General features: G+C 47.7%; 2 protein-coding genes across 2 annotated transcripts in view; one reads left to right on the plus strand and one right to left on the minus strand.

Moving 5' to 3' along the window:
* Positions 1-364: 364 nt before the first annotated feature.
* KCNS1 (potassium voltage-gated channel modifier subfamily S member 1) lies at positions 365-4,073 on the plus strand (the record flags this gene model as incomplete). The annotated part of the gene is made up of 2 exons (XM_081149426.1): positions 365-1,405; positions 3,603-4,073. The coding sequence occupies exons 1-2, from the start codon at positions 380-382 to the stop codon at positions 4,071-4,073; spliced, it is 1,497 nt and encodes a 498-aa protein (XP_081005552.1). The 5' UTR covers positions 365-379.
* A 7,052-nt stretch (positions 4,074-11,125) lies between these two features.
* The window catches only part of STK4 (serine/threonine kinase 4), an 86,402-nt gene continuing 73,118 nt past the window's right edge, over positions 11,126-24,409 (minus strand). Inside the window, exon 11 of the mRNA XM_081148554.1 lies at positions 11,126-15,181. Within this exon, the coding sequence (XP_081004680.1) occupies positions 15,023-15,181 (159 nt within the window). The 3' untranslated portion in view covers positions 11,126-15,022. The remainder of the gene's footprint in view (positions 15,182-24,409) is intronic.

The following is a 24,409-nucleotide window of genomic DNA, read 5'->3' on the forward strand; positions in this document are numbered from 1 at the left end:
TGGGGAGGGAGACATCCTACCTGCGCATCCCCAGGTGCCAGGCATACGGCCACTCAGCGGCTTTCATAATCCTCCGAGGTCGAGTTCCCCGTTTGTTTATGCCAATGAAACGAGCGCGGCGAGGCTCAGGGAGTTCACCAAAGTCCCCCAGCCAGGGAGGGAGGGCTAGTCAAACCCAGGCCTGACCCTTCAGTCCAAAGGGCACTTGCCACCTACTGAGCACCTACTGCATCCCAAGCGCTTCGCAGAGAGCACCCAACACCCCTGGCTGGTGAACGGGGCAGGGGATTTGTCGACCTTCCTGGAAGCAAGGTCCGGGGACCCGCCCCGCCCCCCTCAGCGCGCTTCTCCCGCGTCCGCAGGGCAGAGGACCGCAGCCATGGTGAGCGAGTCCCCAGGGCCCGGCGCCGGGGTTCCCTGGAGGCGGAGCGACGAGGCTCTGAGCGTGAACGTGGGCGGCGTGCGGCGGCGGCTGAGCGCGCGCGCCCTGGCGCGCTTCCCGGGCACGCGGCTGGGCCGCCTGCAGGCGGCGGCGTCGGAGGAGCAGGCGCGGCGCCTGTGCGACGACTACGACGCGGCGGCGCGGGAGTTCTACTTCGACAGGCACCCGGGCTTCTTCCTGGGGCTGCTGCACTTCTACCGCACGGGCCACCTGCACGTGCTCGACGAGCTGTGCGTCTTCGCCTTCGGCCAGGAGGCCGACTACTGGGGCCTGGGCGAGAGCTCGCTGGCCACGTGCTGCCGCGCGCGCTACCTGGAGCGGCGCGTGGCGGGGCCGCGCGCCTGGGACGAGGACAGCGACACGCCGAGCAGCGTGGACCCGAGTCCCGGCGAAATCTCCGACGTGCAGCGCGAGCTGGCGCGCTATGGCGCGGCCCGCTGCGGCCGCCTGCGCCGCCGCCTCTGGCTCACCATGGAGAATCCCGGCTACTCGCTGCCCAGCAAGCTCTTCAGCTGCGTCTCCATCGGCGTGGTGCTCGCCTCCATCGCCGCCATGTGCATCCACAGCCTGCCCGAGTACCAGGCCAGCGAGGCGGCGGCCGCCGTGGCCGCGGTGGCCGCGGGCCGCAGCGCGGAGGAGGCGCGCGACGACCCGGTGCTGCGGCGCCTCGAGTACTTCTGCATCGCCTGGTTCAGCTTCGAGGTGTCGTCGCGCCTCCTGTTGGCGCCCAGCCCGCGGAACTTCTTCTGCCACCCACTCAACGTCATCGACATCGTGTCGGTGCTGCCTTTCTATCTCACGCTGGTGGCTGGCGCGGCGCTCGGCGACCAGGGCGGTTCGGGCGGCGAGGAGCTCGGCGACCTGGGCAAGGTGGTGCAGGTGTTCCGCCTCATGCGCATCTTCCGCGTGCTCAAGCTGGCGCGCCACTCCACGGGGCTGCGCTCCCTGGGCGCCACGCTCAAGGTAGGGCCGCTGGGGGCGGGCTGGGGGTTAAGAGGGAGGCTGGTGTAACCACGGGGCGGGTGAACTTAAGCCTGCTGCGTGCCCGCGCACGGTGAACTGAAACGACAGCCTTTGTACCAGGCACAGGGCCGGATCACAGGTGCAGGTACATTTCGCGTCCAGCGTGACCTACCCAAGAGCCCTGTAAGGAAGAGCTTCTGGTTTCTCTATGTCCCAGGGGAGAAAACGGAGGCAGGGCTGTGCTGGTCTTTTCAAAACAAAAATTTAAGTTTAAAAAAGACAAAGGTACCTTTTGATCTCTCCTTCAAATATCAAGTAATACATAGCAGAAAAATATGCAAAGTAGGATGCTAACTGGCATCTTCACTGAGCCTTTCTTCTGAGGTTATTGGGGGGGCACAGATATCATAGGTCCTGCTTAATAGACCGAGTCTAGTATAGCCCCAGAACTAATACTTACTAATGCTAATTTTGTGCCATTTTCACATCCATTATCGATTTCATCCTCAGGACAACTTCCTCAGGAAGATGCTGTTATTTAATCCCTTCCCCTAGATGAAGAACCTGAGGTTGGCTTTTTAAAGCCTGGTTGCAGTTTATTGAGCACCCTCCATGATCCAGGCCCTGCACTGGGGATGAAATTAGCTTGGTTTGGAGAGGGAGCACATGTGAACAGCTTGGACAGAGGCCTGAAGAGAGAACAAGATGAATGATAGGAGGGGGACATGGTGGGAGGGGGTGCCAGTTGACGAGGTCAAAGAGGGTACTGAAGGGCCATGAACTCTTGGCTCAGGATTTTGGACTTTATCCCAAGGGAAATGGGGTTTAAGCAGGGGCAAGTATTATTGTCACTGCTTTGCGGATGTGAAAACTGAGGCTCCAAGAGGTGACCGGACTTGTCAGAGGTTTCTCCATGAGTAGCAGAGCCTAGAGAAAAACCCAGCTGTGCCTGACTCCAGCACCTCATGTTCTTTCTCCTAAAGCCCCCTGTAACCCTGCTGAGGTGCTGATAGATCCCTTCCACCCATGGCTTAGTAAAGCCTTCTGCATGCCTTCATAGCAGGGCAGCCAGAATGCTGGGTGTAGGCAGGGGACCTGGGCAGAATGCTGGGGCAATGGATGGGTACAGAGAATTCCATTAGCCAGACACCCTTAATTCCACACCTCTCCAGAGATGATCCCTCCATCCCAGAACTCTGCCTTGCCTCCACCATGCAGGGATCCAGGGCCCAGTGCTACCAGCTCATTCTGTGAGGAGGGAGAAGAGTATTGATGGAGGCTTCCAAAGTCCAAGACACAGCTGTAAGATACCAGATGAGAGCCTTGCTACTCAAAGTGAGGCCCCTGACCACCAGCAGCTTTCTCATTAGCTGGAAGCTTGCTAGGATTGCGGAATCCCTTGCCTTATGCTAGACCTCCTCAGTCGGGTTCTGCCCTTTAAACATTTTGGGAGTCCTGCTCTGGACTAGGAGTTCTCAGCCTCTACTAACATTTGGGGCCAAGTAATTCTTTGTTGTGCAGGCTGTCTTGTGCGTTGTAGGATGTTTAGCAGCATCCTTGGCCTCTACCCACTAGATGCTGGTAGCACACCTGTCCCAGTTGTGACAATCAAAAATGTCTCCAGATATTGCCAGATACTCCTTGCGGGGTGGCAGAACTTGCCTTGTTTGAGAACCACTGCCCTAGAGCTTGGCCACAGGGGCAGAGCAAATATACATACCCATAGGCAAGTGCATTCAGTGAGGGGCCTAGGGAACATGGAAATCCTCTCAGCTTGAGAGGCAGAAAATATTTTTATACTGATCAGAAATGAGATCAACCAGTGAAAAGTACACAAAACCAACCCTTTGCATTGTGGGATATAAATTATGTTACTCTCTTGATTCTGTAACAGTGTAAAAATCACAAGCTTTTCATTAACTGGCTGGTGCTACCTGCGTTAGAAGAAACAAATGTGGCTTAGCAGGCACCTTGGACAATGGAAATCAGGACTGTGTTCAGTGCCAGGGAGTTTTGCTGCTTTTTTAGTTGAAAGACCTAGATTTGGAGTCAGGGGACCTAGGTCCTGGCACCAGCTCTACCTTGTTCTGTGACTGTGGACCTATCCCTTCTACTCTCTGGGCCTCAGTTTCCCCATATGTCGAATGCCAGGTCAGTAAGCCCCCAGCTCTGACTCTGCTTCCTGCTTCTCTTGCAGCACAGCTACCGTGAGGTGGGCATCTTGCTGCTGTACCTGGCTGTGGGCGTGTCAGTGTTCTCCGGTGTGGCCTACACGGCTGAGAAGGAGGAAGACGTCGGCTTTGACACCATCCCGGCCTGCTGGTGGTGGGGCACCGTGAGCATGACCACTGTGGGCTACGGGGACGTGGTGCCAGTGACAGTGGCTGGCAAGCTGGCAGCTTCGGGCTGCATCCTAGGGGGCATCCTGGTGGTGGCCCTCCCCATCACCATCATCTTCAATAAGTTCTCTCATTTCTACCGGCGCCAGAAGGCTCTGGAAGCAGCCGTGCGCAACAGCGGCCACCGGGAATTTGAAGACTTGCTGAGCAGCGTTGATGGGGTGTCGGAGGGGTCTCTGGAGACATCTCGGGAGACCTCCCAGGAGGGAAGGTCTGCAGACCTGGAGGCCCAGGCCCCCAGTGGGCCTCCAAACTCTCAGATTTATTAAAACCAGGGCTCCATGTCCCCCTTCGCATGCCCCTACAGTCAACTACAACAGAGTGGAGATTCGTCCCCTGCTGAAGTTCTTCATGGTAGCATGACCACTCAGGACCACTCACCCTAGCCTGAGAAATGACACCCAGAGGCTGTGTCCCTTCCTCCAAAGGCTCAGGGCAGGATAGTGTTACCCTAGATTCTGTGAGTCTGGAGAGCAACCCAGAGACCTTTATAAACAAACCTCCAAGCCATCCATGAAGCAGCATGAGCCAGAGGGAGAAAGTCAGAAGGATGCTAACAATTCCTGAATACCTGCTATCTATTAGCCAGGTCACATTTGGCCCTATGTTGGAGGATAAGAATTACCCCCATTTCACAGGTGAGGAAACTGAGGCTGAGAGGTGCAACAACTTGCTCAGATGGCATGCAACTAGAAATGGTAGGATCAAATTTGGGATCCATGCTTGTTGGGCTGCCAAAACAATGTTTCTTCCACTCTGTCTGCTGCCCTCATGAAGCTTGCATAGGGCTTTAGCGGGTTTGTGGACCCCTAGAAGTTGATCCAGTTAGAACCCTCTGTAAGAGCTAGGGAAAGGACCAGACAGGGGATTCAGATGTAGGAGCCCTGGACCTCAGCTGTGGTTTTTTTCCCAGGAGCTTAAGGAGTCAGCTCCCTAAGATGAGGTCTGGGAGGAAAAGGGAGCCGCCTCCTTAGGCGATGCATAAGTTTGTGAAGCGATACCTGTAGCTTCCTCCCAGGACTGGCTTGAGATACAGAAAAGGGGCCCTGGCCTGAGGCTTGAAGTCTAGACCCAGCTATACTGCACTAGAACCTGATATGTGAAGAGGGCAAGTCCCTGCCCCATCTCCAGGTTTTAGCCCATCAGTGAAATGGTCATATTCTGGCCCAGAGGGAGATGAAAGCCCAATGCAACAGGGGGAAGACTGATTTCAAGCCAGCTTGGCTCAGAAATGTTGGTGGCAAGGAGCTGCCATGCATGAACACCTGTCCCCCCTACCCTGGATCCTCCCAATCTGACCGTAGCAGTCCCCGTCTGCCCGCCCTGCAGACCTCCAGCCACACCTTGAGTTACCATGCAGGCACATGCTGGAGGTTCCTGTCCCTTTTCACCAGCTCCAGCCCCTTCATCCTTGCTGGGAGCATATCTTGTATACTCACCTACTGAATCCTCTCCCTACTTGCTAAAAAAGTTGGGAGGCAAAGGCTCCCATAGCCCTTTCACACGCTATTGCTGGAACATCCATCACTGTGCTGTCATTGCCTGACTCCTGGCTGTCCCACCACACTGAGCTTCAAGACGGAGGACACTGTCTGGTTGAATCTGGACTTGGTGCAGAGTAGGTGTTTAGTAAACGCCGAGTGGGTCTTCTGTACAGCTACTGTTTGCCGAGTGCTGGGGAGGAAGAGGAAAGAGAGCCTGAGGGAGACCTTGCCCTCGAGAGGGTGAAGACAGGGCTGAAAGGAGGTCCTTTCAGCTCTGCCCCCCTTCCTCCTTGCTTTTTTGAGCTTTTACAATGATTTCCTTGTAGATTCTTTACTCGCTCATTCAACAAATATCCACTGGAAAAGTCATAAGCTGGGGCTTCACATGTGGGCCACAGACAGGTTTTATTTAGCTGAACAGTATTTTTAGTATGTTTTTAAAATGTGAATGCCTTTGGGTGAGGCATGCACTCCCCGGTTCCCCTTCGTGCCCCCGGCCCCCCCACACAGTGGTTCCTGTGTTAGCCCCATCACTTAGATTTACTTCACCCACCTGGCCTGGGATTTATTGACGTTTTGCTAGATTCAACAGATAGAATGCCAAGCAAAATATATATCCCTATGTCTTGAAGCTTACAGACTAGTGGGGAGACAGATATTAATCCAGTAATTACATAAATACATAATAATAAGCTCTGCTAAATCCAAGAACTGTAAGGGTATATAATATAACAGGGACGGAGAAGGCAGAGAAGACTTTCCTCAGCAAGTGACTGTGTAGCCTGCCATCATATGGATCAATAGTAATTAGCCAGTGGGGCCTCCAGGGAAGCAGTGTGTTCCAAGCAGAGGGAACAGCATGTGTGAAGACCTCATGTCATACAAAGGGCCTATCATACATAGGCCTCCAGATGTAGATGGTTCTAGTCTCCAGATTGGAGCAGAGACTGGAGCTAAGCCAAGGGCTGCTCATGCATTGACCACACACACTGGCCCTCCTGCACGCTCACCTTGTGACATCTAGGCCCAGCTCTGACCAGGTCAAGACACAGAGACCAGGAGGGCTGCATGCACCCACCCTCATGGTCTTGCTGAACATACTAAGGAGCTAGCTAACTTCCAGACTTTCTGACCCCCACAGACAAGTCCCTAAAGCTGGTGTGGAGAAAGCTCGGAGAGAATTGTCTGGCTTGACTCTTATCAGGAGGTTGTGTGTGGTCCTGGCAGAAAAGCAACTCCCTCCCACTCCCATGTATCAGTGAAAACCATTATGCAAATAAAGAGGCTGGGCTCAGGGACCTGTTTCTGCCTGTATGGGGCTAGCTGCCTGGCATGTTTTCCGGGTGATTGGGGAGGGTGGAGTGATAACCTGGAGTGACTCAGAATCCCTATTCTCTGATTCCAGTCTCTCCTTTGGTACAAGTTGCAAGTGACAGGAATCCAGCTGGAACTTGGTCAGTAAGGGTAATTCACTAGCCTCAATCATTGAAGTGATGAGCAACGGTTACAGTGAGGGTTCTCTGGCTACACGCAACAGAACTTTAAGAAAAAAAATGAATTTATTGGAAAGTGTACTGGCTTCCTGTGGCTGCCATAACAGATTACCACACATTTGATGGCTTAAAATAACAGGATCATTCTCTCACAGTTCTGGAGGCCAGAAATCTAAAATCAAGGCGTCAGCAGCACCACACTCTCTCTAGGGGAGAGGGGCTCTCGGGGAGATTTCTCTCCCTGCCTCTTCCAGCTCTGGTGGCTGCCAGCATTGCTTGGCCTGTGGCTGCATCACTCCAAATGCTGCCTCTGTCGTTGCAGCACCTTATCCTCTGTGTGTCAAATCTCCCAATGCCTCTCTGTCATGAGGACACCTGTGATGGTATTTAGGGCCCACTCAGATGACCTCGAGATTCTTAACTTAATCATACCTGCCAAAAGATCCTTTCCCTAAATAAGGTAACATATAAATAGTAGAGTTCCACTACATTCCAACTCTTGCCTGCCCAGCACACCTTCCTATACATAGATTAAGATGTAGACATGTCTTTGGGACCACCATTCAGCCACTATAGAAGAGTAATGATAAAGTTCACCCAATCAAAGGAAAAGCTGACTGACCAGGCCTCAGGAAATACAGGAATGAAGGGAGCTCTAGGGATTGCAGCACAGGACCCATGAACCTTCTGTTTAGAACACAGCCATCAAAATGATCCTCCAATCCCCTTCCCCCCCGGGTCATTCTGCTCAGCCCCCATCCCAGGAGAAAGGTTCATTTGCCTTACTTACCTCATATCCGTTCCCTTGGTGGGGATGGAGGGCAGGGTACCTGGATTAGCATCTACAACAGATCATGTGGGATGGAAGAAAGGTAGTTACCCAAAGAAAAGGCCATGTAATGTCACCAAAATAACGGGGAGAGATGTGAACAGGCAAAAATAGTAGAGTTCCACTACATTCCAACTCTTGCCTGCCCAGCACACCTTCCTATACACACAGTGTTATAAATGTTTCTAACATAAGGAAATGATCTTTGCTCTGTAGGCCCTATTAATGTGATTTAATCAACGGAGTGGATCAGTTTGATGTCTTGCAGTGGAATCAGGGAATCAGTTTCTCTGATACAGAGCTGGAAGAGAATGGAGTGAAAGGTAAAAGAAAACTTATCTTTTCCAGCAAAAGGTTTCCAGTGGTTTTGGTTTCTTGGAATAAAGAATTAAACCAGGAGATGCCTATTAGCTCCAGAGCCTGTTACAAGGAACACATATCTAAAACTGCAGCTAAAATTGGAATTGCCACTAGATTAAAATAAGCCCCCTGTCATTTTCCAAGACCCATTCAATCTTGCACCAGCAAAACAGGAAACTTTTCATAGGAGTCACCACTCTGCAGGGGCTCCAGTGGGGGCACTGATCTCTGCAGCCTCCCCTAAGATGTGGTACAGCTGCTGAGTTTTCGATTCTGGGACACTTGCTCAGTTGGATTCTATTGGCCTTCATGGGTCAGGGAGCCAAGTGGGGGATCTTTTCAAACTATCACTCAGAAACTGGAGATAGAGAACAGCATCAGGATCCCACTAGACCTCCAGTGACATGGAAAAAGGCCTAAACACTATTTTTCACATGATTTGTGGACCTAGAGTAGTACTCTTGGACTCAAGAAACTGGTATTAGTGTATTAGCTCAAAGTCTTCATCCAAGGTTCCCCGAAAGATTTGAGTGTTTACCTTTTTCAGCACTTGGTTACCCTGGTCAATGACCACAGGTCCTTTGGGAGAAGACGGAAAATGTTCACATTATACCCACATCAGCTCCAGGGCCAGCAGCTATATAGCAGTCCTTTCTCAAGGGCAAGTAGCGTATGTTCCATTCAAAGGGCTTTAGATCAATAACCAAACTCAATTCTAGGTATTAGGTGATGCTCTGCACCTTTCATGGTGACTTTTGTTTTGTTTTGGCTTTAGAGAATGTTTTTGGTTTTTGTTTTGCTTCTAATGTTTTGTTGGTTATACAAATCAAGTAAGGCTTCAGCGGTCAACTCTGATTAAACTTTTTAGGATCCTCTAGCCAGAGATCATGCCTCATTCAGAGCCTGCTGAATACTACAATGACCATTCCCACTTAATTTTTGAGGGTTAGATGCCAACACCTGGCCTCCCACACCTCTGCATTCCTCCCCTCTGATATCAGGGAGCCCCTCCACCCGGCACTCTTGACCTAGTCTTCCCTCAAAGCAAGGGTCAAGTGTTCAAGGTTCACCGAGGGCCATACTTAGAGGTATTTGTGGGAAGGAGGCACAAATGAACAGATCCAGTCCAGCATCTCCGTCTTCAGAAATATTTGAATCCTTTCCTCTATGATGCCAAGGAATTTGGGGCCTTTAAATTCCATTTCATGTGGGCGAGCGTTTATCCAAGTTTGCACTGGCCAACCCACCACTTGTTAGAACCCAGCCAGCTCCTGGCAGGAGCACGGAAAATGCAGAACCCCTGGTACATGCCGCATATCAAGAAGATCAGCCTGGTCCAACATTACCTTTCCCCCTTCCTTCTTCAAGCACCACAAAAATCCATTCCCACGAATATTCCCCACATTTCTGATGGTATCAATTAGCAAGTTTCTGGATTTCTGTATGGTTCCAAGATTCTTTCCTACTCACTCAGAGTCTATTTTTCACCCTCTAGGCCAAAACTGATCCCCACCTTCCAGCTAGGCAGCCTTGAGGGGTGGGGCAAGCAGGCACTTGGGAGTTTTCTCCAGTAAGGAAGGGCGGGGGCTGCTTCCAGCCAGTGTTTTGGATTGCCTTGGATTTTTCCCATGTCCTCTCACAGCCATTCCACTTGTCACTATCCCACTCTTCCTGTCAATGCCCAGCTTCACTGAAGTGCAGCAGGGTTGTGACCTTGGCAACCTGCACAATCAATTGCCAACTTTGGTTTTGGAGATCTTAGCCCTACTGCCGAGTCATGAGATGGTTTCACCATGGTCATGGACGTGCTCGCCATTTCATTCTGTGCCCAAATTATTCTGGGCTTGCCTTGTTGACTTTCTCTTTACATTATTCTGTGCAGTTAGAAATAAAGCTTTCTATCCCACAGCTCGGATATTCCTCACCTCCTTAAAATTGGACTGTGACAAAAGCTCCCCCTTCTCGGAGAGCCACCTCCTCGGTGGTCAGACGATACCGAGCAACACAGGAAGTAGCCCTTGACCACTGCGCGCCATGGTCTGCTGGTGCCCAGGCCAGAGCAGAGCAGCAATCTCATTGTGCCTTGCCTCATGACAGCTCATTCGTTTTTAAGACCCACATTTCTTGGAGGACATGTTACCTGCTCTGATTGCTGTATCAGTCAGGAGTCTTTAGTTGCAAACAACAGAATCCAGCTCTGGAAAACTTAAGCAAAAAATGACTGCCTGGGATAGCTACTGGCTAGGATCAAAGTAAAATTAAACAACTGGGCTCTGAGAAAGGTAGGAACCAGGGCAACACAGGGACCAAGGGAGTTAGGACCCATGAATCACCACTTTAGGGCACTGTAATTAAAACACCTTAGTGACAACTGCCTCCATTTTATGTATCACTCTGCTCAAACTAGCAATTCCCCGAAGACGGAGTCTAACCGGACTGGTGTGGGTCACACGCCCATCACATGGCTGGGGAAGGATGGAGGGACTGTCACAGACAGCCTCACCAGGACAGACAGCAGAGGGTAGTTCCCTGAAGAAAAAGAATGTTTCATTCAGCATGGCTTTGCTGAAATGTTGGTGAGATGCCCTAGGAACCTAACTCTACATCAATTAGCCTACGGTAAAATTGGTTCAGTTATGCATCACTTCGCTTGAAGTCATAGAACCTACTGACAATGTTAAATGAGGACTGACTTTGTGTTTAACAGGTGTTTATAAACGATTTCTCACGCCACACTACTTGTGTCGGCCGGTCACTCCCACCCTCTCTCCGCCGGCCATCTCGCCCTCATTTTGTAGGTTCAGGATGCGCTGCCGCCTCCAAGGCTTCCTCGGACACTCGGGCAGAACTGACCGTCCCTCCTCGTGTGTCCATAGGCTGTGCGCTGCCTTCCGCCACGGTATTCCCAGTGTTCTCGTGTGTCTGACCGACTCTCCAGCTGGTCTGCAAGGACTGTGTCTGGTTCATCTTTATATCCGACAACTAGCTCAGGACCTGGCACACAGTAGGTGTCCAACAAGAGTTTACTCCCTACTTACTACCTCTCCCCTGGCTTTGGATTCTAGACAAACACAACACAGTCAGTGTCATGAAGGTTCACAACACCATTATCCAGGCTGTAGACGGAGGATCTCATTTTGAAAAAGACGATGGTCTGTGGTCTGAAGGACAGTTTATTTAAAACAAAGGTGTAGGAAGAAGGAAGGAGGGAAGACAATTCCAACATAAAAGCACACAGGAAGCATCTCAAATTACAAAACAAGAGGCAATGAAGGAAGCTGTCTCATACATATACAAACTGCTGACTTTGACGGATTATTTACATCCAAACCTTATAAAACAGCATTTCAAGTCAGCACTTAAGCCAGTGTTATTAGTTTTTGTTACAAAAGTTAAAGCTACAAACTTCACATTTTTAAAGTTGTACATCTGCAACATCATTTATGCTTTTTTTCCCCAAGTTGGTCTGAGTGCAGGCTGGTGGAAGAAATTCTTTTTTTCCAAACACAAATAAGAACATGGATTCCAAAGACAATGAATATAATCCTGATAAAAACACAAACATGGTGCTTAAGAAAGGATGGGGTGGGAGGGTGTGGACTGGGCAGGAACAATTTTCCAGTAAATAAGGAGCTGCAATCTTTAGAGGCAACATGGTATGCTAGAAAGGGCACTGGAGTAAGAATCAGAGAACTGAATTTGAATCCTGGTTCCGCCACATTCTAACTACATGACCTTGAGCAACAGACTTTCTCTCTCTGAGCCTCAGTTTCCTTATCTGTAAAAGAGAACAATAATACTTGATCTCCTAGAGCTATTATGTTTTAATAGAGATAGGGCTATTCAGATGATCTATTTCTTCTTGAGTGAGTTTAGTGCTTTGTATCTTTCAATTAATTTGACCATTTCATTAAAATTACTGAATTTATTAGCATAAAGTTGTTCATAATATTAGCCTTTTAATATCTTAGGGCCTTTAAGGACAACTCTCATTCCTGATACTGGTAAAAGCTATTGAGTTTTAAACAGTAAAATTAATTTCTGGCATCTGCTAGATGCTAAGTAAATGTTACCTGGATCAGAATCTATAGTCTCAAGGAGTTAAGGCTATGGTTCTTAAGTTGCTTCAGAGTATTGGGTGAGTTGGTCTGTCTATCAATCAATCAATTAATCAATCAATCATTCATCCATCCAAACATTTATCCATCAATCCAATGGTTGGGAGAAGGGATAATGGAAAAAGAAAAATAGAAGTTTGCTTCAAAATTACTGATGAGGAAGCAATTAAGATATTCTTAGAGAATTGGAGATTTTTAAAAAGAAACAATTAGGTGTGGGTCATCGTTTCTTAGAAGGAGAAAACAAGTGAGGGGCTAAGAGTTCCCTGGAAGCTTGAGTCACAAATGCTCAAGCAATGGCTGCCACTCAGGGCCCAATGAAAGCAGACTGATCTATCCTGAATTTAGTTTTCAAGGGAAAACATGGCTAAGATTTGCTTCTCTGCCTTCCTGTCACTAGAAAACATATACACCTGGTCAGGAAGTAATGTGATCCAAAAGAAATTGATTTCTGGCAAAGGACTCTGTCCAGCTAGACTGAAGAGCAATGTACTTTGTTGGACCAGCATGTTGGGTGTACACATGTTTGAAACAAAATAAACTCTAGATCAAGATTCAAGAATATTTATGGGGAAAAACTGAACCTTCTTTAAGTTTACCTAGGTCTAGCTTAGGAAGGCAGAAAATGGGCATAGCCCTCCTGTCTGGCCAAGTGCGAAGTCCTTTTTTAAAAAGAGACTGAGGCAGGACTGTTAATCAGCACAGCAGATGGTGCAGGTAGTGCCTGCTCCATGCTTTGATTTTTACAACTCACTTGGCTGTCAGACTTGACTACTAATTCAGCTGTTTCCCAACTTAAAAATGCCCATTAAGAGCATTTTAGTCTGTGAGAAAAGGTGGTCACTTCATTTAAAAAAGACTTTCCCCTATAAAATGCTGGTCCCATATGGTGATGCTATGAATCCTGGTTCTACCACTTACTAGCTGTACTGCCTTCTCTGAACCTGTTTCTTCATCCATGAAATGGAGATAAAGTACTTAGCCCACAGTTACTGTGAAGTTTAGAGCTGAGAGAAAGAGCCTACTGAGCTCTGTGCCTGGCACATCATAAGTGGTCAATGAATGCTCACTGCCATTGATTATTCCAGTGGGACCCTCAAACTGTCCTCTATTCTCTGTATTTGCCATATAGCTGCTTAACTGACTAAGCCCTATAGACCTACAACTGCCTCTTGTATTTGTTAAAACTTGCTTTAATTACAAAGAATAGAATCTGGCCCCAGAAGAGAAACATTCCCTGCCTTTCCACTGATTCCCTGGTTTGGGAAGCAAAAACAATTATGGGGTCAAATTGCAATGTCCTTAGGTGCAACCTAGTCACAGCTCCCTGTCTGAGAGGAAGAGATATTTGAAAATAAAAACACATTTGCCTTTTCCAACTCTCTCCTCTTTGCTGTGTGACTAAATGACAGGTGGCCTTGAGCCAATGCTGCAGAAGGGCTCAGGGCTGTCTTCTGCGAGCCCTCTGCTCTGCTTTTGGCCCTAAATCTGCCTGCACGAGTCTTGTCTGCTATCTGGCAGATGGTGCAGAGGCCATGGACTGGCTGACACAGGGTGACCTGGCTCCCCTGGAATCTCTTCACAGCCTCACCCACTGAAGGGACAAGGCAAGAGCAAGTTCCCATTAGCAGGCTTCCCTGGAACAACTTAACCAAAACTGACACAGGTCTCCTCCCTTGGAGAAGGGCTGCTTGTTCCAATGAACCGGGAGTGAGGAGCCTGAGGTCTAGTCCCAGCTCCCACTTTCACCTGCTTTGTGATTTTGACCATGTCACTTGCCCTCTCCAAGCCTCAGCCAGACCAGGTGATGGCCAGGGTCCCTTCCAGCTCTGGCATTCCACATGTCTGAGTTGAGCCTCCTGGGGAAGAAATCTTAGTCTGATATTCACTATCCATTCCAGACCCCTTAGTGGTAAAATAAAAAAGTCACATATTTGAATCTGTATCACAAAATCAATGTCCTCTACCCGTCTGTAAAGAATGCAGAGCAAAATGCCACATGTGTGATCTTCACACGAAAGAGAACCTCAAAAACCCTTCCCCTTTTGCGGACTGAACACAGCCCCACGTTTGCTGGGAGTTCCTGGTAGGCCTGCCCCTCACCGGGTCACATCTCCTCTTAAGGCACTGGGCAGTATCTGTGCTGTGACTTCAGGCAGTTGGGAGAGCAGAGGTGGACAAAAGGCGCTGAGACCACAAAGGCCAATTTGCAAAGAAGGCGTTAGGCTCCTCCTGGGACTCAAAAAGTAAACATGACTCTCAAGGCTTTCCCTTGGACGTCACCAATAGCTCCAGGAGCCAGGGATGACCCACATAAGGCCGAAAGTGTGTTGAAAACTGGCCCGAACCTAATTTTTAAATGCAGCCCTGCAAAAGGGTGAGGTTGGCTCCTGGGAGTGGAGTGACCCCAACAGCACCCGGGGTGCCCTGCCCTCGTGTTCCACAGTACCATAATCTTACAGAAAAGAGGCAAACTGCTTAGAATTGTACCTGTACAGAGATGCCACCACACTGAGTGGGGAATCTAGTTATAATTTACATATATATGCATATTTATACTTTTTAAAAAAGTCTTCCAGAAAGAACAATTGAAAGCTATTGGGAGAAGAAAAACAAAAGACAATGTAAAACTTTCCCAGCTATCACTCGACTAGGAGTCTCTGTTCCTGGGGTTTAAAACTCTGAGTTTAAAAGCGCCCATATAAACCCTTTGAAATAATAAACCTGCCCAATTGAGACACACACACACACCAAGACGGCTCGCTCGCTGACCGGCGAGGCGGCCCTTCCCACTGGCACACGTTCCTGAGTTCAGAGGTGCTGTGGAGGGAGAGGCGGCACAGTGACCGCACAGTGGTGGCGAACAAGCTGGAGCAGCAGGTGGGCCCGGCTCCCGAAGGCCGAGTGGGAGCGGGGCCCCCGGGCTGGCCTTGCTCAGAAGTTCTGCTGCCGCCGCTTCTTAGCCTCAATGGCATCCAGGATGGGCTGCCGCTTTGACTGGTACTTCTGCCGGATCTCTTCAATCTCCTGCTCCATCATGGGGTCGAGGGCCGAGAGCCTCTTCCGAAGGTCCTCCACTGTCCAACTCTTAAGCTAGAAGAGAAATGGAAAGTGCAGTCATGACAGAGCCCAGATCAGGGGCCGAACAGCAGAGAAGCAGCCTTTATCGGCTCCCAGAGGGAAGGGAGAGAGAACACGTGCCCACACCCAGCCGGGGTGGCAGTGGTTGGAAAGTGACAGTTCACTCAAATGACGGCACGCCACCACACTTCTACAAGACAATTTATCCCTGTAAGAGTTCCAAGTGCTAATCTCTTTGATTAAGTTCCTGCCTTGACCAGGAATTTAATGAATCATACTTTCATCTCCCCTACCTTTTTTAAAAAAATCTTTATTATTGAAAATATTACAGATATCCCCTTTTTCCCCCATTAATCCCTTCCACCCCCACCCACTCCCTGCCCCAGGCCTTCACTACACTATTGTCTGTGTCCATAGGTTATGTATATATGCATATAAGTTCTTTGGTTAATCTCTCCCCACCTACCCACCCACCCCCTATGTTCATAGCAGCACAGTTTACAATAGCTAAGATCTGGAAACAGTCCAAGTGCCCATCAGTAAATGAGTGGATAGAAAAGATGTAAGACATTTATACCATGGAATACTATGCAGCTATAAAGAAGAAGGATCCTCTACTTTTAAAATTCATTGTTAGGCGTTAAAATAACAGTAACTTGATGTATGCAAAATAATGGTTGTCTCGTTGTTCTGTCCTACCCAGGAGATGGGCATCTGGACAGTGACCATGCCTCTTGGACACTACACCAAGGAGGACAGATGCTGACTAAGGGTCAGATGCTCCCCGCACCCCCAGGGTCTGGGCTGTCATACTAATCACCACTAACATTTATTGTCATCATATGCCAGGCCCCACTCTATGCACTTTCTATGGATTATCCACATAAATGTCTTATAGACACACCCAGGGGTGGGGGGAGTTGGAGAAACCTTGAAACTTCTGAGTTTCACCCACATAAGAAAATAGGACTCGATACATAAATTAATAACAATGGCTACCATGCATATAGTGCTTTACATCCATTGATTCATTAATCCTCGCAACCCCATGATCTGAGTAGTTCCTTATCCCTGGGTTACCGATGAATAAGCCAATGAAGAGAGTGGCTGAGTGACTTGCAGTGTCTCACAGCCAGTAAGCAACAGAGTCTAGATTCACACCCAGAGTCCATGCTCTTAACCGGCGTCACAGAAGGAGCAGACTCTCGAAGCACAGGCTTTATGACCACCTCAACCCGTGTTTAAATCGGGGCTCTGCCTCTCAAAAGTGCTGGGAGCCCGGCCGGGCGTGGCTCAGCGGTTGAGCGTCGACCTGGGATCTGGGCGATCGGGGTTCGATTCCCGGGCAGGGCACATGCCTGGGTTGCGGGCTCGATCAATGACTCTCTCATCATTGATGTTTCTGTCTCTCTCCCTCCCTCTCCTTTCCTCTCTCTGAAATCAATAAAGATATATTAAAAAAAAAAAAAAAAAAAGTGCTGGGAGACTCAGGCAAGTCGCCGATCTCTCCAGGCCTTCCTCATCTACAGAAGTGGGACGGCAATACCTCATCATGTTTATTAGAATTAAGTGAGATCAGGGCTGTAGAGTTGTTAACACAGTGCCCCGTACATTGTGTGCTTAAAGATGGCACTGCAAGTGACAGCCCTCTCTCTTCACTAAAGCCCAGGGGCGCACCGTGGCCAACCTGTGTCTGCAGTTATTGGCCGAGTGGGTTTGGATGCTGTATGTATGGAGTCTTCACTGAACCCGAGCAAGGCCAGTCCTGGCTGGCAGGGTGGGAATGAATGCGACATTATCCACAGCAAGTGGTGATGAATTCTGTGAGCTCACAACTCTTTTAATAGGTACCAGTTTCAAGAACTCAAAAACCTCACTCAAGTCTTTGGAGAGATTTATAGAATCATCGCCCTCAGCCCCTTCCTGAGGCCCCAACAGGGAAGTGGTACAGGAAGGTGGCTGAAGGAGCCTTTCTGTCCCCCTTCCTTTACGGGGCGGGGTGTGAGTGAGTGTGGAGTGCTACAGTGGCCTCCCCAGAAATGGTTCAGTGACCTGTCACCACAGGCATTTCCCTTGGCCCCACTACAGGGAGGTTGTCTGAGAAGTGAGAAAAGCCTAACAGTTCAAGACCAAAGGTCCTTTGTAATGTGAGAATGGAAAGACCTGAGAGTGTGGGGAAATGCTGGAAAGTTGGGCTGAAAAAATGTATCTTCCTTTCCAGCCTGTAGTTTTATACCATCTAGGAGGTTGGTGTTCTTGGCCCAGGGACACCCCAAAAAGTGATGCCTGCTTAGTCTTTGGCTTTTCCAATCCCTTCCCCAGAGAACACCCCAAACCTAATAATGAATGTGACTGGTAGTTAAGGACTTCCCCTTTCGATCACAGATCTTAAGTCTCTATTGACTGTGTAACCTGGACAAATAACTTCACCTCTCTGAGCCTCAGTTTCCTTCTCTGGAAAACAGACAACACCAGTTCCTCCATCCTTGGACTGTAATGAGGACTGGATGAGTTAAGGGTCTGATGTTCTTAGTTCAGAACTTCATATGGCACCTATGTGGCAGATGGTAAGCATCCTACAAATGGCAGCAGTTTTCAGTTGTTATTTATGACTGTTACTGTAGCTATTATTATTATTAAAAAAGCCTCTATTAATCTCCATAAACAAGCTGTTTTTGTAACCTCTCATCCAAGCCAGCATTGGTGGCAAACAAGTGAAAAAGGAAATATTCTACACTATTTTGGGCTAACAAAGCCTAAGGGTTGGCACTTTACCGCAATGCCCATTAACTGATTTATAGTTCAACAAAATATTTTTCATCCATCCATCCACTTATCAAATATTCATTCAACACCTACTATGGGCCAGGCACTACCCAGGGAACATAGGATACACAGAGAAATTCCTGTGGCAACAGGTCACTGAACCATTTCTGGGGAGGCCACTGTAGCCCTTCACACTCACTCACACTCCACCCTCTCAACGAAGGCTAGAGTGGGTTGTTTTTTTCCAGTGAAGAAAAAAAAACCAAAAAAATCCAAAATCAGTGCCCTTGTGAAGCTAACATTTTAGTGAGGCAAGACAGACAAATAACAATGAACACAGTGAAGCCCTCTTACGTTAGAAGGTGATGCGTGCTTTGGGAGAAGGAAAGAGAAGAAAAACTACAGTGAAGGGGAGCTGGGAACCGGGAGGGGAGACTTGCTTTTCTCCACCGTTAGGGTGACGCATCAACTGCAAAGTGAAGAGTGTGAGTGAGCAGAGCTGCACTGGCTTTCCAACTTGTTCTGCGCCTCAAGGCAAGCCCCTTCGTACGCCTGTGCCCATGGTGAGACAGGGCTACCTCGATGACCTCAAAGCTCTTTTTAGACTCAACGTTTCAAAGCGTCATCCATGGGTCACCTGCACCAGAATCACTTGGTACAAATACAGACTCCTGAGCCCCCACCCAGAGCTACTCGATCAGACTCCCTGGGAGGTAAGGCACAGGACTGACTGCTAAAGAAGCCCTTCAGGTGTGTCTTATAAAGCCTCACATTTGGTAAGCATGATTCTGCATTCCTTCTTGTTTTCCCCATAGCAAAATTCTCACAAAGTAATTCCTGTCTCTGGTGGGAAGCTTCTTCCAGGTTTCCGATTTCGATGCAGCGTCTTTGCCCTTGATGCTAATCTGGGGCAACAAGCTCCGCTGCTTTATCTCAGCCACCTTCAGACTAATTGACTTGCCCAAAGGCCTCTGGGGCTTAAGTTACACCTGACCTATTAGAACACAGCCAGTCAGTCACTGCTAATGACTCGGTGACACCATCCAGATATGGATTTTTCTGAAAACAAGCTGAGAGAATGGTTCTATGGAGCCAAGTATAGCATTTCACTTTCCTGGTCATTGGTGGCATAAATAAATTTCAAGTGGATATTTTGCAATAAAATAACTGTGGTTCTACAGTGTTGCTACAGCAAATTCTCAAATTGGCCATGTAGGTAGCTTGAGCTCTTGTCATGAGTTAAAGGAAATGCCACCATTTAGTATGTCATCTATCCCCCAGGGTTTAAAGTCCTCTCTGTACTGTCACTCACACATTTATATCGCTAGACCAGAATTCTCCTTTGAGCTCCAGGCTTATACATCCAGAGCAGATCCTAGTGGAAATCTCAGTCCCTGATGACCTCATGGAAGCCTGCCACTTAACACATGTACCACGAAGCTCTGGAGTCCCACCTTCCTCCTCCCCCAGCCTTTTCCCTACTTCCCAGTCTTCCCCACCTCAGGGTGCTCAAGTCATCCGTGATTCTTCCCTTCCCTCACTACCCCCTGTCCATGTCCAATCCTTCAAATCCGACTGGTTTAACTCAAATCCAACCACATTTTTCCATTTCTACCTCCAACCCCTCAAATCAGGCCTCCATTATCTCATAGCAACAAACATAATTAAAAATACAGAAATGGATTAGATCACTTCACCCTTGTTTCCTACTACACTTAGAACAAAACCTAACAACTCACCAGGGCTACAAAGGCCCACATCTCTGGCCCCACTGGCCCCTCCAACTTCATTACCTACTACTCCCCCCCTTGCTCAAGACCCTCTAGCCACACACACTTTATTTTAGATCCTCAAACAGGCCACACTTTGGCCTCAAAGGAAATGCTCTTTCTGCCTTGATGGCTCATCTCCCATTCTTCCTGGTCCTTTAGGCCTTAGCTCAGACGTCTACTTCTCTGGCCATCTGATCTAGAAAGGTCGCCTCCTCTCCATTACTCTCTATCTCAGCCCCAAGTTTATTTCCTTCAGAACAGTCATGGCACCTTGTAATCATGCTCATTTATTTTCTTTTACTTGTCTCTCTTACTAGGATTGAAGTTCCACAAGGGCAGTGGCTTTGTCTTGTTCACTGTGCTAAGCATAACACTGGCTGAGGAATGGATAAAGTGCCCTTCGTTTCCAGTTAAACAATAAAGAAAGCCACAGAAACCAAGGCAGCGGGCTTCCCCTGAGCACCACCGCCTGCGACAAGGCTCTGGGTGCGGTGCGGAGAGGACTCCGTGTGGAACAAGGAGTGAGTGAGTCCTGCCCTCAAGGACCTTCCATTCCTCTCAACATTCTTTTGAAATTGAAGGAAGTCTCTGCTCACTTGATTAAAATTGCTATGTTTTATATTGACTTTTAAGAAAGCAGGTTTCTAATCCTTAGTCAGCAATAAAGGGCATGTCCAATTAAATTTTTTTTTTTTTTTTTTAGACAAAAAAGAACTTCTACTACAAGAAACAATGAGATAATTAAAAGAATAAGATGTGATCCTTCTGGACAAGACAAAATGAACGCCGAACCCAGAGCCACAGGCTCATTCCTGAAGGTGGGCTGTGCTGGAGAAAACAGACCACGCACAGGGATTTTGGCTCTCTTCCTGGGAGAGGTCACAGAGGATGGAGAAGGTAAAACAGGCCTCTTACTGATGATTATTTAGAATGCCTGACCGCTTGGGAAAATGGGAAGGGTGGGCTCTGAGTATGATAGAAAGCACTGATGTCTGAGGTTACGGTCACTGACTACTGGCTAATGACCACCTAGACTGCACTTACCATTTGCCTGTGACCCTGACTGATGATCTGTCACATGTCTGAGCAAGTAACGGCAACACAGATGTGCACATGAAATTTCTCTTAAACAATGAGGTCTCTGAAAATGTGTCATATCTAAATTAAGATTCTTTTTTCAATCCAAAATTCAGCATCCCTCAGTTTCAGCAGGATACAGTGCTGTCTTACTACTGATTCCACATGTAAACATGGAAGAAATACGTTAATTACGTGAGCATATGTCGTGTGTTCCGCACGGAGCTAAGCATTTCTTGCCTGCACTGTTTCACTTAACCCAGGTGGAAGGTAGGTATCATTACTGTCTTCCTCTTACAAATGAGGTCAACGAGGATAAGAGTGGGCAAGGAATTCCCCCAAATTGAAACAGCAGAGAACTGGAAGAGACTAACCACCACCTGAAGTGTTTCTGGAGATGGGCGTGGGCTAGTGGCATGTGTGGGGAGGCTGACACTAAATGCATCTGATGGCCTCACATGAAAAAATGCCACTGCTCAGCAATGACGTAGACTTCAGGCAAGTTATGTGACCTCCGCAGGGCTTGATATCCCCACCTGTGAAACAGGTGAACGAGGCTACTACTTTGCTGCCTTTCCTCATGTAAAAATACCAGTACCTAGTATGTGCATGGCACTGAAACTGAGGGGCAGTGACTCAATTCAAGGTTGCTGAACATTATTCAAATCTAATCAACCAACTTTACTGGCAGCTCTATTAGGCCAGGAACACCGTTAGGCAACATCTGTTGGAGAAGAAGACAGGTTTAGGGGCAAGAACACTGGCTTTGAGTCACATGGGCCTGGGTTCCATGGGAGCTCTGTCCTTGGTGGCAGATGCCCTTGGGCAAGTCATATAACAAGTGCCTCACCTTCCCATTTTCAGTACAGGACAACAATATTTACCCTACAAGGGAAACTGTGAGGCTCAGAAATATTGGTAAAGTATATAACATAGTGTCTGGTGTACACCAGAATGGAAAGTGGGTAAGTGGGAGCTGCCTCCTTAAATCCTCTTCTGGACAATGGAGGAAACACGTGAGTAACAGAAATAGTAGCTGCAGTTGCTGTAAGAACTGAGCTTGACAGTGCAGGACACATAACATACACACAGAGGCGTTGCTAGAGAACTGTGTGCGGAAATCCCAAATCAGATGAACCTGGCTTGTGTCCTCTGGGCCAGAACATGGCAAAATCCTCAAAACCCAGCATCAGTGTGAATATAGGAGGCTGATGGGAACCGATTTCTTCTCACGTTGCTTTGCAACTCTGGGATTCTGAATTACACCGTGTCAGTGTTGGTTGCACAACTGGCCCTGAGAACAACCGAGAATATCTGGCTGATGTTTCATCACAAGTGAGAACTCATAGAAATTCCACTGACTATTAGCCTATAAATCAGCAGAGTCAAGCTAAACTAAACGCATCAGAATGTACAGCAGGCTTCAGGCCCATGAGAACAAACAGGTCTGGTCCTCACCCCAGGTATAGGGTTTAGCCCTATTTCAAACTTCTGCTCCTCCGCTGCTACAAACTCTCACCTCAGAAGTCTATTGTGCAAACAGTGTCACGAAATGTCCCTAAAAAACCATCAAAGAGAGACTTGCCAATGTTTTAAGGACAAGCTTCAGTTCTGTACAGACTGAACTCTCTAATCTGTGCCCAATGTCACAAACAGGATTTCTCAAACGTGTCACCCTTTCTGGACAGGTGAGTCAGGGTGATGCCCTGTCACAGGTGATGTTTTAGTGCGGCCAAGATAAGGAAAGAACACACCTTTGGAATTCAGCAAGATGATAAAGAAGCTTGATAGAAGCTAAAAAGTCAAATGAGGCCACCAACACACTATTCCATACCTTCAACACCAGCCCTTGAAGGGTTAGCAAAAGTGCAACAGAGAAAATGTACGAAGGTTGGTCTAAAGGCACCTAGGGCATTGATTTAGTTCCACCCAAGATATTCGCCCTTTCTTGTCTCTGTCTAGGAGTGGGTTCTACACTGGGGAGAGGTGGCTTTAGTAGGATAAGATTCCCAGGTGATGCTGTAATCTTTCAGCAGATGAGTAAGAAGATAGGCAGAAAAGGAAGCTGACGATGAAATCACAACTTGTACAGATGAAGTAAGCACCGGACCAGACCCTTCAATTTCAAAAGATATTGCTCCTTAAATGAACCTTGTGAGAATTTTAATGAGCGATTTCCTCTGATTCAAATTATGGTCATGGCAAATTTTGCTTCCATCAGGCCCTTATATCCAATAAGGAAGAAAAGCTGTAAAACTATATCAATTAAAGATAACTTCAATTCTAGTTTGAGTTTATGATGATTTCAAATCAATACATGGAATTGTTATGAGAATTTCAACCAAAGAAAACACAATTGTGTGTATGTAAAATATGTACCAAGAAGACTGGAATGAAATGCAGACCTTGAGCCTGGGTAAAACAAAGAAACCTGTCTGCAAGCAAGCCTGGTAATATAGTGACAAGTGCTCTGACGTGGGTCAGCTCATTGGCCTCAACCAATCTGAAGACTGAATCCAGAGAGGCGCCCTCCGAGCGAGGGCTGAACATGTACAGTGAGTGTGGGTACATATAAAGGACATGATTTGATAAATGGTATAAACACAAAGACAAGAAGCAAAAGGCTTTTTCTTTAAACAAAGAGGTTTTACTATAATATAAAGTATATTGCTTGCATACTATTACTTATCTGTGGTTTATTGAGAATAATCCTCAAGTATACACTGGCAGAATTAATTTTTGAACTAGTACTTTTGCAGGCTTAGAATTTACTCCATCTCTGCTCGGCCATGAACTTTCACAACTTACTCAGGATATCACAATGCACCTGCTTTTTGTTACTGTTGTTTTGTTTTTGTTCTGTGAGTTTTAGAAGAGCCTTTGGCCAGAAGTAATAAAGTTTTGACCAAATCCAGATTTTTTTCCTACCCTCATGACTCTGGCTTTCCACAGCAAGAATCCATAAAGAAATTTCATACCACAAATACAAAAGAGTAATGGTTGTCACAAGGCGTTGCACTGCTATCCAGCATTAAATCTTTCATTATAAAGACACAGCAAGTACCTTCTGTGTGTCAGACACTTGTGCTAGGCCTGGGCTGGGCAGGAGTAGGGTGTAGTTAAGGGTGTGTACAGGACAAAAAGCATATGGATGTATCCCTTTACACTAGAAGTGGAGATAAATTAGGTAGATAAATCATAAAAACAAGCTACAATCTGCCATTACTAAGTGCCTAATGATAGCTAATAGTAATGAGAGCTGCATTTAACTGAGTGCTGTGTGCTAGGCACTGTTCTCAGCACTGTACATGCACTGTCTCATGTAATCCTCAGAATAGTTTATGAAACAAGTATTGCTATCCCACCTCACAGGGGGAAACTGAGCCTTAGAGATACAGGAATTTGCTCATGGCCCTAAAGCCAGTAAGTATAGGTGGCTGAGTTAGATGTGAGCTCTAGCATGTCTGACAGTAAAGACCGAGCCAACTCCATGTCAAGTCAACATGTGCTACGGGAGTTGAGAGAAGGAAGCATCCTTGTGGTCAGAGTGTCTGAGAGGAAGAGCTTACCCTTTTTAGACATTTATAGTGCAAAGAATGGACATTCACTCTAACTTGGGGGAAAG

This window comes from Miniopterus schreibersii (genome assembly GCF_964146895.1).
Source record: "Miniopterus schreibersii genome assembly, chromosome: 10".
In the NCBI taxonomy this organism is placed as follows: Eukaryota; Metazoa; Chordata; class Mammalia; order Chiroptera; family Miniopteridae; genus Miniopterus; species Miniopterus schreibersii.